The 14280-nt window shown below is 47.4% G+C and overlaps 1 protein-coding gene across 1 annotated transcript; it reads right to left on the reverse strand.

Annotated features, from left to right (window-relative positions):
* Positions 1–3703: 3703 nt before the first annotated feature.
* Positions 3704–14060, reverse strand: TMEM41A (transmembrane protein 41A). Its single transcript, XM_033211947.1, has 5 exons — positions 13832–14060; positions 11846–11999; positions 9232–9393; positions 8701–8839; positions 3704–5872 (listed from the first exon to the last, which is right to left on the reverse strand). Exons 1-5 carry the CDS (start codon positions 13948–13950, stop codon positions 5652–5654), a joined length of 795 nt encoding a protein of 264 aa, XP_033067838.1. The 5' UTR covers positions 13951–14060; the 3' UTR covers positions 3704–5651.
* Between the last annotated feature and the right edge of the window lie 220 nt (positions 14061–14280).

Below are 14280 nucleotides of genomic sequence, written 5' to 3' on the forward strand. Positions count from 1 at the left end.
CTAGAACAAGACTAAAGAACTTTAAGAAGGAGGCCTGGTCACTTAGAGAACCAAGCACTGGAAAAATATCTTGAAAGGCCATATTTTCCATCCTCTGACTTCAGATCTCACTGTACTGCATATCTCTCTGGTTCATTATTCCTTGGAACTGAGATGCTACAACTCTATGTCTTCTTCTATCCAACATGAAACACTGGCACTTTTGTCCAATTCTTGCCCACCTTTAGTGGCAACAGAGAAACATGAGGGTCAGCTTCTATCTTACATCTTTCAGTGATGGTCTTCCTAGAAAACCTACCCCTGATACCTCATAATTTTGATCAGTTTTTTTTTTGAATTCTCATCTTGATTATCTGTTACACTATTGTCATCATACACCTTATCTGGATTAACTGTTATGAGTATGTTAGGGTAGTACGTAGTGGCTGAATCTCAGTCATTCATTGTATAGCCGAGAGTTGAATAAAGTCCATATTGAATACATTTTTTGGAGTAGAACTGACTAGGTTTCAGAGAAGAATAATGTCCTTAGTGGAGGTTAAAAAGGGAAATACCTTTTCTAGCCCAGCCTGGTCCTTTGCTGCCTGCCTTGTGATAACCAGGAAAATCTTGAATTGATGTATGTTTCTTTGAGAACGACTCCACACTCATCTGAAGAGTGTTGAATCAAGAGCTCAGGGAAGTTATGAGCTAATTCTTCAGTCCCGACAAGTGTTACAACAGTGCTTCCAGGAACCTCACAAGACTGTGATTTCAAGCTGCTTCATTGATGGAAAGTTTCACCACCTTGGGATGAATGTCCATGTTCAGTTAGCATCTGTTTTTGACTGACTGCAAGATGATGAGTTTTAATTTGGGTTACAGATGAGCATTTTGTTCTGATTTCCATCTATTTCTGGATCGTATGCTCTGGATAACAGTTCCTTTTAAAATTGCTTTGCAGAGGGACTGAGAAGCCTGTAATCTACTTGGAAATTATAATGGACCTTACCACCACTTAAGTTTAGACCTGTTTGCAAGATGGTGGGGAGCTCCTGCTTAGAAAGATGAAGATGCCAGCTCTGTTGTAAACTAGCATCTTCATCTAGCTACTTGAAGTTGAGATACTGTATTTTAAAATGTTGGCATCAACAAATCTATCCTTCTAGAATTAAAGACATTTTGAGTAGGATTTAGAGCTTCTGTAGAGCTTCATCATGCTAAATTATTCCCTCTCCTTTTCTAAGTAATATATGTGCTTGGGTTTGGGGTTTGCCTGGCACCAACCCAGACGTTTTTTTGGAGGGGGGGCGGGCAGGATCTCACTCTCTCACCAGGTTGGAGTACAGTGGCATGATTATGGCTCACTGCAGCCTCACCCTCCTGGGCTCAAGTGATCCTCCCACCTCAGCCTCCTGAGTAGCTGGGACCACAGATGTGTGCCACCATACACAACAATTTTTTTTTTTTTTTTGGTAGAGATGGGGGTCTCCCTGTGTTGCCCAGGCTGGTCTCAAACTCTGGACTCTAGCGATCCTCCTTCTTTGGCCTCCCAAAGTACTGGGATTACAAGCGTGAGCTGCCACGTCCAGCCTCCAGACTATTTTAAATGCCCTCTCCCACTGGGGAACATTGGCATCCTTTAAGAATAAATGCATCCTTTTTGATCAGATGACTTACTCTTTTTTTCTTCAATGTCCTATGTCTCAACTTTTTTTTTCCTTTTCTTAAACAGTCCCACTTCAACTTCCTGGAACTGAATTCTCCAGAACATAACATTTATAGTCCATAGAATTCCTGCCCTGCTCTGCAGTAGAGTGTGCTATGTTTTGTTTTCCCACTGAGCCAGAAGTCAAAATATTATACTACCACTTACCACCATCTACCCCCTCCAAGACCAAGACCAACATTATGTATTGAGCACTGTATCTTCCCTACTGAGCCGAGACACAGCCTCAGAACCTCTCAACATAGCACTTGGAGCAACAATTGCCACTTGACTGAAATTGCTGTTTGAGCTTGAGTTAGCCCCAACGGGAGAACGACAGGCTTGCGCTATAGTGTTCTCTTATGGCTCCACCTGTGGTGTCAAGGGTGGTACCACTGAAAGGGGAAAGGTCACTTCCCTCCACCCACTGCCCTTCTGGACAACAATTCCAATGGAAGGAACACCAATCACTGATGGATCCAATTCCAAATTCATATTCATTCTGTTGAATGAATATGTTCCTCCCTCACCTTTTATAAACAGTAAATTAATATAAGTCCCAGTTACTTCTTTCTTAGACTCTATGAGACTCATGTACCAAAATAATGTGACATTCTTTTCGAGACTTTGACTTGTACTGTCAGTATGAATTTAGTGCCTTTCCAGGCAGCAAAATGTTTCTTCTTTGCTGATTTCATAGGACAAACATCCCAGAATACTCATACCACCAGTGTTACCAGCCTCACAGCCTGGCACATTCGAGTCATATTAATCTGCTTGTTTGCATGTTACAACTGATACTGCAAATGCCTATTCAAGTTGGACTGAACTAGGCTAAGCAGAGGACCCTTGTGGAACCTGGAGCATTTCTCAGGGACAGGTGGCTAAAGAGGGGAGCTCTGAAATCACTGCTCTGAGAAACAAGAGGTGGGTTAAGGCTTTTGTTAACTGTCATGTGGCCAGGGTATAATGGCAGGATTTCACAGAGCAGAGCCCTAAGCAGATGGCAAGACCACTGTAAGGAAGCTCCCGGCGGCATCCCAGGTCTGCTCTCCAGAGCCACTTCACAGCACTCAGGGATCGCTGGCTCCCGGCCCCAGGCTGCTGTCCAGTGACCAGGCAGACAGGGTCCTCCAGTGACTGCAGGCCAAGGGAACCCCGGCCAGCACATGCAAGCTATTAGGAAGATGGCCCATCTTGCCCATATCACCCCAGTGGCTCTTCACCTCCAGAGTGACCACTTCCCAGACTCTGGAAGTGGGAAGACCCTCTTTGATGCTTTATTACAATAATTTGAGCTCCTATGGACTTGGGGCAAATGCATTTCTCTTTTGTGGTTAAGTCTCCAAATGAACGTCCTTACCTGTCTCCCCTCTGGTCTCCCGTACTGTCAGTCCCCAGCTCCCAGTGTTTTCTCATGCCGGCTCCCCCTCTGTATTGAACAGCAATGGGAACAAGAATGACTATCAAAGCAAACAAATGCATGGAATTAAACAAAAAGTGTACTTCACTGTTTTCTAGTCCTGTCTTTTTCTAAATGTACCGTTTATGTCCTGAGAGCTGCCTTAACAATCTCAGCACTTGTCAGAACTTGACGGAAAGGAAGACTTTCCATGACTGGGTTTCCTGCAGCCACAAAAAACAGGTAATGGAGAAAGCTAGTTTGTGATTCTTATATTTGACACAGCCACGAAAGGAAGAGGCAATCATCATTGTATTTGGTGACAGCCTCTTCTTGAGTATTCTGCAAAGGTTAGACCAGCACTCTGCTTCTTCCCTATACTTTCCTGCTGCCCATCTGGTAGCTACTCCTGTTACTAGTGACCCCACTATACAGGGAGCAGAGAGAGAAAAAGAAGATGAAAATCTGGCTTCCAATAAATTATTTTGGTAAGAAGCATCCTGAGAGTGGAAAGCTTAAAACACCATTTTGGACTGTCTGATTTTCAGCCAATCCTAATTTCCACTGGCAAGGGTAGTTGAAAGTTAGCAACATGTTCAAACAAGCACCACACAGAATACTTATATCCATTTATTTGGGAAATTGCTTTGCCTGTAAACTCACAACTGATAAGGCACATTATTGCAAAATCATTGGGGTGGAGGGAGGGAGGCAAATCTAAGATTCCTGAAAAGGGGCAAAGGGCACACACTTGCGATGCTGTGGAAAATGCGTTTCTCCTTCCCTCTCCCTACTCCAGAACACCAAGGGCCACAGTCTTCAAAGTCTGCTGCCTCCTTCCCCCACTCTCATTATCAAGGCTTCTTGTAAAGAAACACGTTTTCAACAATGAAATCCTTGGTGTGAAAGGATCATACCACAACTGAAAACCATCACCTGGGAATGCACTCTCCCTATGGAACATGAGTATTCCCAAGAATTCATGTAGAACAAGAGGCCTAGATTAAAGTCTTGGCAAGACCCTTGGCCAAACCAAATCATCAACCCAGCAGATGATGCCCAAGAGCCATGGTCTGGTAAGTCCTGATGAGATACTCCTGCGGGGTGCAGGATCACAGGGCTGGTCAGTTTAGGTGCCAAGGTCCCTCTGTCTTTGGAAGCATTCATCCAGGTCTGTGCCAATTCCGTACTGCAGCTAGAGGAAGTAATGCCAGCTTAGCGCATTAAGATACAACACAACAAAGTTATCAGAAGCCAAGGTTTCCCTTTGAATTAAAACATACAATTATTAAAAGATGCAATTATTCTTTGGTTACTCTCAGCAAATAAAAAAATGAAAAACATTCAGAAGGTATACTGCCTGATGGCCTCATATACTGAACTCATTCTCCTAGCATGACACAGAAGAGATTCCTGCAGAAAGGACAGATAAAACGTTTGCCTGGTCATCTGATTCAGGTGAGTCAAGGGCCCTACCCCATCCAGATGGGTAAGAATTTCTCCAGAACATATCCATAACATACAGCGTTTGCTCCATTCATATTTAATAGTCTGTTTGCAATCAGCTTAACTGTCAGGACATGCAATCATAAGTAGGTTTGACATACATGGTAACATCAGTGTGTCTGAACACAAGAGCATGACAGAAATCATCATGCATGTGAGCAATACGTGGAAGTCCTAGGCAGTTCGTCACCTTGTTTCACTTGGCTTATGACGAGGTAGGTCATCAGCAAAAAAGTACAAAAGAAATGCTCTGCAAGAGACTAACAGAAGATGAAGAGCGGTGTCAGTGATGTGGGTTCCCATGTCATCATCAGTATTAAACATCCACAAAGATGCAACAGGAGGACATCTGTCCCAGCAGCCTGTCACTCTGCAAAAGTGGTACTCTGGACAAGGACGGTCAGCATCTTCTCCCAAGGCAGCTCAGGGGCTGGCATGAGGCAAATACAACAGACTATCCTGAGCTCCTTATTAGATCACAAAATATAATACAAACAGCATTTTCCTTTTCTTTTTTTTTTTTTTTTTTGGTTGAGACAGAGTCTCACTCTATCACCCAGGCTGGAATGCCGTGGTATGATCTCGGCTCACTGCAACCTCTGCCACCTGGGTTCAAGCGATTCTCCTGCCTCAGCCTCCCAAGTAGCTGGGATTACAGGCGCCTGCCACCACACCTGGCTAATTTTTGTATGTTGAATACAGACAGGATTTCACCATCTTGGCCAGGCTGGTCTTGAACTCCTGACCTTGTGAACCACCCACCTCGGCCTCCCAAAGTGCTGGGATTACAGGTGTGAGCCACTGCGCCCGGACACAAACAGCATTTTCTAGGAGGCATCCGTTGTAGTGTCTGCTACACCAGGGCTGGTTTGAAAACCTGATGTAATACACCTTCAAGAGCAGAGTGTGCTTTCTGACAAGAAACACTGCACATTGATGTACAGTGTCCATATCACCTATAGAAGGCAATTAAAAACAATGAGGGGCTTTAGAGGACCACATCCATTACACAAATAAGCAACTGAGTCCAGGGACGTGGCAAACTGAAAATCCAGATCACGTGTCTTTTCTACTGTGTATGTGATTAGCAGTGCTTGTTTCATTCAATTGCAGATGTTTCTGACTAAATTTTTTAATGAGGGTTCCAGGAATTAATGCCACCATGGCAATGGCCAATAGCTTAAAGACAGTGTCCCAGGAGAAAAGAGCATCCAGAGAGGTTAGGGTTGACAGGATGGAGCCTGTCTGCACACAGATGAAATTGTATGGGATCAAACCTGCAAGAAGAAAAGGGAAAAGTGCCTGTTACTAACAGCAGCAAAATTAAGAAAATAATAATTCAGAAATGTCACCAGGAACAGTGACTACAGTTTTTTTTTTTTTTTTTGCTTGACTCTTGACCCTTACACATATTAACTCTTTCCCTTCTTTCCTTCTTTTCTATTCTTTTCCCTCCTTTCCTCACTTCCCATATATACCTGTCTTGTTCAACAAAAGCACTTGAGATATTTACACAAATAATACATACTACCTTAATTTTAAAATAGGGCCAGGAATGGTGGCTTATGCTTGTAATCCCAGCGCTTTGGGAGGCCGAGGTGGATCACCTGAGGTCAGGAGTTCGAGATCAGCCTGGCCAACATGGTGAAACCCTGTCTCTACTAAAAACACAAAAATTAGCCGGGCGTGGTGGCATGCACCTGTAATCCTAGCTACTCAGGAGGCTGAGACAGAAGAATCACTGGAACCTGGGAGACAGAGGTTGCAGTGAGCCGAGATCTCACCACTGCACTTCAGCCCAGGTGACAGAGCTAGACTCTGTCTCAAAAATTAATTAATTAATTAATTAATTAAAATTTCAAATAGGAAAAGCAAAACGTGTGCAGAAGAATAGAAGACATCAGGGAGTACAGTTACTAGGAAAATGCATAAGGTTCACCTGTTTGCTAAAAGTGGGCCCCAAATTTGGTTCTGAGTACCCAACAGCCAAAGTAAAGAGAGAAGTGCCATTGCTGACAAACAGTTTTTTAAAAGAAGTACTATTCACATTCTGCACTGTCTCAAAGATGTCATCAAATCTACTGTATTCCAAAAGTCTGACTGGCTGACCAGGCTAGCTGCAGAACAATCAGGCTCCACCCCAGAAATTCTGGTTACTTGGTTCTGGGGTAGTGCCCAGGAACCTGTATTTTAAAAGCCCCTTCTCCACTCCCACCCCGAGATTCTGATTGGTTTGGAACCCTCTGATAGTCCATTCCTCTTCCATAGGAGAGGAAGCATACAGGAGACGAAGTTCCCAGACCCCTCAGGATCACACAGCTTGTGAGACAGGGGACAGGAAGCCTGGCCTCCAGAATCTTGCCAAGCCACCTAGGTAATTAGAAGCTGCAAACCCCCACTAGCTGAGTGCCTGAGGCACTTGCCTGAAAGCCACTATGACCAGAATTGGCTGTGGTAGATCTTGCTTCTATTTAAGATCTCCATTTCTCTCAGGTATCCCCTATTAATAGCAGCTGCTCAACCACAGTTTTGCTCTGTTTGACCTAGAAGCCCTGAATCGTCTTTCCCTCTAGGCTCTAAGGAAGGCTGAAGAGAAAGAGATCCTTGCATTAGGCTTAAGGAGGGTGGTTTTCTTCTAGTATGCAGAAAGCAGCGTCACTGATCTTAAAGGATGTTAGCACTTCACCACTCTGATAAAGGTGGTCCAAGGCCCCTACTTTGAGAAACACTGCTCTAGTCCCAGCCCCTTATCTGGATGAGTGGCCCCTTCAGAGCAAGTAGCTTGCTGGAGGTCATATAATTGTCAAAGGCAAGGAGAAATTTTAGATATCGTCTAATTCAGTAGACTGCAAAACTCAGGATCCAGCAGAATCCCTTCTAGGGACTAACTACTTGCATCACCTGGAAAACATCAAAAGCTCCTGATCCCTGAGTCCTACCCCAGAGGTGATTTAGTTGATGTGTGGTGTAGCCTTAGCTTAGGGATTAAAATCTCCACAGGTGATTTTTTTGTTTTGTTTTTTGTTTTTGTTTTTGTTTTTTGAGATGGAGCCTCATTCTGTCACCCAGGCTGGAGTGAAGTGTCATCCTCTCAGCTTACTGCAACCTCCACCTCCCAGGTTCAAGTGATTCTTCTGCCTCAGCCTCCCAAGCAGTTGAATTACAGACGCATACCACCACGTCAGGCTAATTTTTGTATTTTTAGTAGAGACGGGGTTTCACCATGTTGGCCAGGCTGGTCTTGAACTCCCAACCTCAAGTGATACGCCCGCCTCAGCCTCCCAAAGTGCTGTGACTACAGGTGTGAGCCACTGAGCCCGGCCTCCAAGTGATTTTTAATAGGTTTGCAGGCGATTCTTAATAGGTTTGCAGTTTGAGAACGACTGGGTTTGCAGTTTGAAAATGACTGACTAGGAACTGGATTAAAATGCATATTCCCAGATTCCACTCCCAAGATTCTGATTCAGTAGGTCTCGAGTAGGCCCCAAACCTAGATTCTCAACAAGCCCCCTGACGCTACCAATCTGATAAAGGTGGCCCAAGGCCCACACTTTGAGAAACACTGCCCTATTCCTAGCCAGGTGGCCCACTGAGGGTAAGTAGCTTGCTGCAGGTTGTGCAATTGTCAAAAGGCAGGAAGGAACCTCATTGATGCCAGCTCTTCCTAAGGCAGAACTTAATCAAAATAGTGGCCAAAAACCAGACAGGAAGTCCCTTGCTCTGCTCCTTTCTTCTATCCCCACTCAAAACTCATGGACACATACCCTCATTCCAACCCTGCTCTTCCTGCTAGCATTTACTGAGTACTTACTACGGGCCAAGTTGTATACTTTACACAGACTATCTCTTCTAATCCCAGTGCCCAGCGCATACAGCCATGCAATGAACAATCTTCATTTAGTCCAAAAGTATTTTTATGGGTTTTCATGTTGAAGCCTGAGTAGATCTGAAATCAGGAATCATTTCTTTAGATCCTAAGGCTTGAAGTCACACTTTGTGAGCCTGTGTTCTCAGAAGCAGGCACATGCTCATGTGGCCAATAACCCAGGGCAGATCCCCAGTGTGACAGCTCTGAAGACTCAAACCTACCCCACTGGCATCTTACCAATAAGAACTGAGAAGAAGAACTGTACGATGGGGATGTTCAGAATCGGGGCCGAGAGGTTCAAGAACCAGTTTGGTGTCATGGGGAAAAGTCTCAAAAACAATAAGAAAAAAAACAAGCTGTTTCTGTTCTCCTCCACCTGTAGCCAAAGAGAAGAAAGCTGTTAAGAAGCAGAAAGGGTTTCCAGGTATTGAAAACTTGCTGGTGCCAGGCACTGTTTTAGACACTTTACATAATCTGTTCCCAATTCTTCCAACAACCCTTCAGGGACAGATTGTTTTCCTCATTTTAAAATAGAGATGCTGAGGATCAGAGAAGTCAAGAACTCGCCCAAAGTCACAGAGCTGGTAATGATGGAGCTGGGATTTGATCCCAGGTCCATGTCTCCTGAAGACATCAAAAGAACCCCTAGGACCTCCGGAGACAGCGTGGAAGAGCACTGTGGGAAATCCCTGCCACTTGTTTCTCTTAAGGCCATGCACGTGGTGACTTTCTGGGGTCCCAGCTCTCAGAAGTGACCCCTCCCCTTACCTTTCTCTGCAGCAGGGCCACTTTATCAGGAAAGTAGGACACCACCAACTGTTTGCCAAAAATACTGGAGAGCAGGTAGCAGCATGTGGCACCCACCGAGGTCAACACACAACACAGCAGAAGCCCCAGCCACGGCCCAAACAAGGCACCAGCTAAAACATTCTGCAAAGAAAACAAACCCTCAGGCATGTGACCATCTGGCAGCTACCAGCAACCTCATCTTGGAGCCTGAGAGTCATAGGTTCTCTCCTCCTTCACTGCTTTTTTCCAGCTAAAACCCAATTGCCTTATTTATTTATTTTTAAGAGACAGGATCTCGCTCTGACATGCAGGCTGGAGTACAGTGGCATGATCATAGCTCACTGCACCTTCGAACTCCTGGACTCAAGGGATCCTCCTGCCTTAGCCTCCCAAGTAGCTAGGACTGTAGGCACACACCACCACATCCACCTACTTTTTTTTTTTTTTGAGACGGAGTCTCACTCTGTCTCCCAGTCTGGAGTGCAGTGGCCCAATCTCGGCTCACTACCTCTGTCTCCCAGGTTCAAGCGATTCTCCTGCCTCAGCCTCCCAAGTAGTTGGGACTACAGGTGTCCACCACCACTCCCAGCTAATTTTTGTATTTTTAGTAGAGACGGGGTTTCACCATATTGGCCGGGCTGGTCTCAAACTCTTGGCCTTGTGATCCGCCCACCTCGGCCTCCCAAAGTGCTGGGATTACAGGCTTGAGCCACCGCACCCGGCCTTTTTTTTTTTTTTTTTTTTTTTTTTTTGAGACAGAGTCTGGCTTTGTCGCCCAGGCTGGAGCACAGTGGCACGATCTCGGCTCACTGCAAGCTCTGCCTCCCGGGTTCATGCCATTCTCCTGCCTCAGCCTCCCGAGTAGCTGGGACTACAGGCGCCCGCCACCACGCCCGGCTAATTTTTTGTATTTTTTAGTAGATACAGGGTTTCACCATGTTAGCTAGGATGGTCTCCATCTCCTGACCTCGTGATCCACCCACCTCCGCCTCCCAAAGTGCTGGGATTACGGGTGTGAGCCACCACGCCCGGCCTACATCCACCTACTTTTTAAAATTTTTTGTAGAGATGGGGGTCTCACTGTGTTGCCCAGGCTGGTTTCAAACTCCTGGGCTCAAGTGATCCTCCCACCTCAGCCTCCCAAAGTGCTAGGATTACAGGTGTGAGCCACTGCCCCAGGTCCTAATTGCCATTTAAAGAAGTGAATGAAAAATCATGAAAAGACTGGGAACTACACCTGGCATCAGTTTCTTCACTTTGAAAATGAGGATAAGGATAAAAGCCCCAGGGGGCAGGAGAGAATTAAATGGGATCTGTGGCTGTGGTAGATTCTGCAATCACTGGGGCTCCAAGAAAGTAGAAATGAAACTCACAAGTTATTTTTACTATTTTAAAAGATGAACACAAACCATGAATTTTCCCTTGGTGGGACCACACAAGCTATATAAGATGTCTTGTTTCTTTGCTTTGTGCTGCAATTACATCCATGTAGTATGCTAATACCGGGGGTTCCATGTTGACCAGAGCTCTAGCCGACACTTGAAGATGTCTTGGTTTAAGAAAAAGGGAAAAGTGGGCCGGGCGCGGTGGCTCAAGCCTGTAATCCCAGCACTTTGGGAGGCCGAGACGGGCGGATCACGAGGTCAGGAGATCGAGACCATCCTGGCTAATACGGTGAAACCCCGTCTCTACTAAAAAATACAAAAAACTAGCCGGGCGACAAGGCGGGCGCCTGTAGTCCCAGCTACTCGGGAGGCTGAGACAGGAGGATGGCGTGAACCCGGGAGGCGGAGCTTGCAGTGAGCTGAGATCTGGCCACTGCACTCCAGCCTGGGTGGCAGAGCAAGACTCCGTCTCAAAAAAAAAAAAAAAAAGAAAAGAAAAAGGGAAAAGTGAACCAATACTTCCTAAATGCATTTTGGCTGCTAGACATCATCCTGACAAAACATGGGATCCAAGACAGAAAGTAAAAGGAAGCCTTGGTATTGGGAAGAGGGGGAGCTGCTGAGCACTGTGTTAAGTGCTTGACTACATGACCTGTGTAATCCTCACTACATCCCTGAGTCATGCCATCCTTGCCCCATTCTACAGGTGAGAGATTAAGTATCTTCCCCAAGACCACAGCAGGCAGAGTCAGGGTTCATCCTCAGGTCTGGATGTGGAGCCCCCACCAAGCAGCAGCTGGCTCCCAACCCTGAAGAGGAATCAGTTCAAGACAGAAGACAGACACAGGGGAGCCTCAAGGAGTCAGCCCCTGACCCCGAGCCCCACACCCCGAGCCCCACACACCTCCCCTGCCTCTCTTGGACATGTCTGCTTTTCTTCCAGTTTCCGATAAGGAGACTGCTTGAGCAGGTCCAGCCTCAGCCTAGAGGAGAGAAATATGCTGGGGCAGGAGAGGGAAGCAGTACAAAAGGAAGCTGTCAGTGTCTCCCCCTTCAGTGCTCAATCCCACAGTAGGCACGCTGAGGGCCACTGTGTGCCAGCCCGGCTACACCCCCTGTCACATTTAATCATCCCCACACAACAATCCCAGGAGGTTACAAGGGAGTATCTGAATTTTACAGGGTTGGAGGGAGGGCAGGACACTGACCAGGAAGCTGGAGCCGGGGATGGCAAAGCCCTGTTTGTAGAGGTAGGCGCTGCAGAACAGCAGGAACACGTAGGCCTGGTGCTCCTTCCGGTAGTCTCGAAGGACCTCAGAGAGTTCCCGCAGCTCTGCCAGGTCGGAGGGGAACCACAGGGACCTGGGGATTTGGAAAAGCAGATGGAAACATGAGTTCAGATCAGCCCAGCGCCCACGAGAGTCACTCGCTGTGTCTTCCTTTCAGAGTAGGTTTATAAATATGCCCATCATCTGGTCTGCTGGGAACACATACACTCCCAGTGACAGACGACCTGATAACTACGTTGCAGAGACAGACAGGAGAGCCCTAATTTGGAAGCAAGAGACCTGGGTTAGCATCCCAACCCTGCTACTTTCTCTTGTATGTCCTTGGACTAGTCCCTGGGTCTGTTTCCTTATCTAAAAAATGAGAGGTTGGTGCTAAATAGTCATTAAGTTCCCCTTTAGCTCTGGGATTTTAGAATCTGTTCTTAAGAGGCAAATGGATTCACTTCCAGGCAAGTTCTAAATGTCCTAAATTGCCTTCCTTTCAAGGACATTGCCTGCCCCACAAACCAAGAACAATTCAGATTTCAAACTGTTCCTGAGGTGCCAAGTAAAACGACTTTTTAGCATTCACTATAAAGCCAATTAAAGATTCTTCAGGAAAGTATATCTATCCCATATTACAAACGTAACTTTTTTGAGAATATGTCAGGCTTGAATCAAACCCTTTAAAGAGCCTACTATTTCATTCTGCTCTTAACCTGGTCCTCAGTGCACTTTGAATCCTGTCCAAAGGTTACAGTATAAAGGCTACCTTGCCTCTACCATCTGAGCAGCCCTTGAATCCATCACTGATTAATGATGAGCAAACCCTCCCACTTCTCATGAGAATGCTTCTCTTGGTATGTCCCACACCCACAGCAGAGCCTTCTTAGCTACAGCAAAAGAATACAACAGCCGAAAACAGTTGCCTTAATAGTCAAATATCAGTAATTCCCTTGACCACACAATGCTGTACTAGGCACACTTCCATGCACTTTATAAAGAGTATGCAGCACTCATAAAAACCAGCCACGTAAGTATTGCTCTGCCTCCTGCCTCGACGAATGGGAAAAGTAGGCCTAGCGCGGTGGCTCACGCCTGTAATCCCACCACTTTGGGAGGCTGAGGTAAGCGGATCAACTGAGGTCAGGGGTTCAAGACCAGCCTGGCCAACATGGTGAGACCCCCGTCTTTACTAAAAATACAAAAATTAGCCGGCCGTGGTGGCGCGCGCCCGTAGCCCCAGTTATTCGGGAGGCTGAGGCAGGAAAATTGCTTGAACCCGGAAGGAGGAGGTTGTAGTGAGCCGAGATCGCGCCACTGCACTCCAGCCTGGGTGACAGAGCGAGACTCCAGCCGGGGGGGGGGGGGGGGGGGAGTAAAAGAGACAATCAGGAAGAGGGGCAGAGCCGATAATTAATTTGTGAATAATTTAAAGTTGTCCATGCAACATTTCTCTGAAGACCTAACGTCTAAAGTCTCAAGGGCAGACCTGACGGAAGTGGGGTGGGGTGGAGGAGAGGCAGCTGAAAGTGGACTTGAAGGGGCTGGGGGCCCACACCGGGGCGAAGGTCGGCTGGAAATGGGGCCCAGGGCTGGGACTGGGAAAGCAACGGCGCGGGCAGGCTTAGCGCCGCGTCTCCCTCGGCAAATCCATTCAACCAAAGGCACTGCGGCGTGACGCCCTGCACACCCCGCAGCCGGCACCACACAGGTCCGAGTCAGGCCCGGGACCGGGCTCTCATTTCACTCGCCTGTCCGAGACCGTGTGGACGCGGGTCCAGATACCAGACCCGGATTCCAGTTCAACAAGAGAACCGCAATTCCCAACGCCTCCGATACCCGAACCCGAATTTCCGATTCCCAGCCCCGGTCCTTGGACCTGGCTCCCTTCCTCTGACCCGAACCTGGATTCCCGCTACGCACCTGCCTCCAGCTTCCTCGGTGGAGCCCAGTCTCCGCCCGCGGGGCAGTCGCGTTGACAGCAAGTACAAGGCGAAGGTGCAGCCAGCGAAGACCAGAAGGAGGCCGAGCAGCGGGCGCATGTCGGCTCCGCACCCCGGCCCGCGGGGCAGTTGACAGGCTCACTTGCACGCCGGGGCGCAGCGGCGGGCGGACTGAGCCAGCGGAGCAAGTTCGCTGACGGACCGGAGAGGGGTCCGCGCCAAGGCCCGCCCCCGAACCAGGCCCCGCCTCCCGAGCCAGGCCCCAGCCGGCGATTCTGAGTCCGCCCTCCCTGTCCTTCGGTGTAGACTCCCGGAAAAACCTGCCTCCCAGGCTGCCCTCTCTCCGTCTGTCTGTGCTTATTTTTCTACGTTTATCCCTGTCGCTTTCTCCACTTATTCTGCAGTCATGGAGCGCCCCCAGTGCCGGCT

This window comes from Trachypithecus francoisi, unplaced genomic scaffold (genome assembly GCF_009764315.1).
Source record: "Trachypithecus francoisi isolate TF-2019V2 unplaced genomic scaffold, Tfra_2.0 Lachesis_group0, whole genome shotgun sequence".
Lineage (NCBI taxonomy): Eukaryota > Metazoa > Chordata > Mammalia > Primates > Cercopithecidae > Trachypithecus > Trachypithecus francoisi.

Coding starts and splice junctions, on each gene's coding strand:
- TMEM41A (XM_033211947.1), bottom strand. CDS start 13,950: ATGCGCCCGCTGCTCGGCCTCCTTCTGGTCTTCGCTGGCTGCACCTTC. Junction 12,000..13,831: donor ACCGAGGAAGCTGGAGGCAG/GTGCGTAGCGGG, acceptor CCAAATCCCCAG/GTCCCTGTGGTTCCCCTCCG. Junction 9,394..11,845: donor TCCCCGGCTCCAGCTTCCTG/GTCAGTGTCCTG, acceptor TTTTCTTTGCAG/AATGTTTTAGCTGGTGCCTT.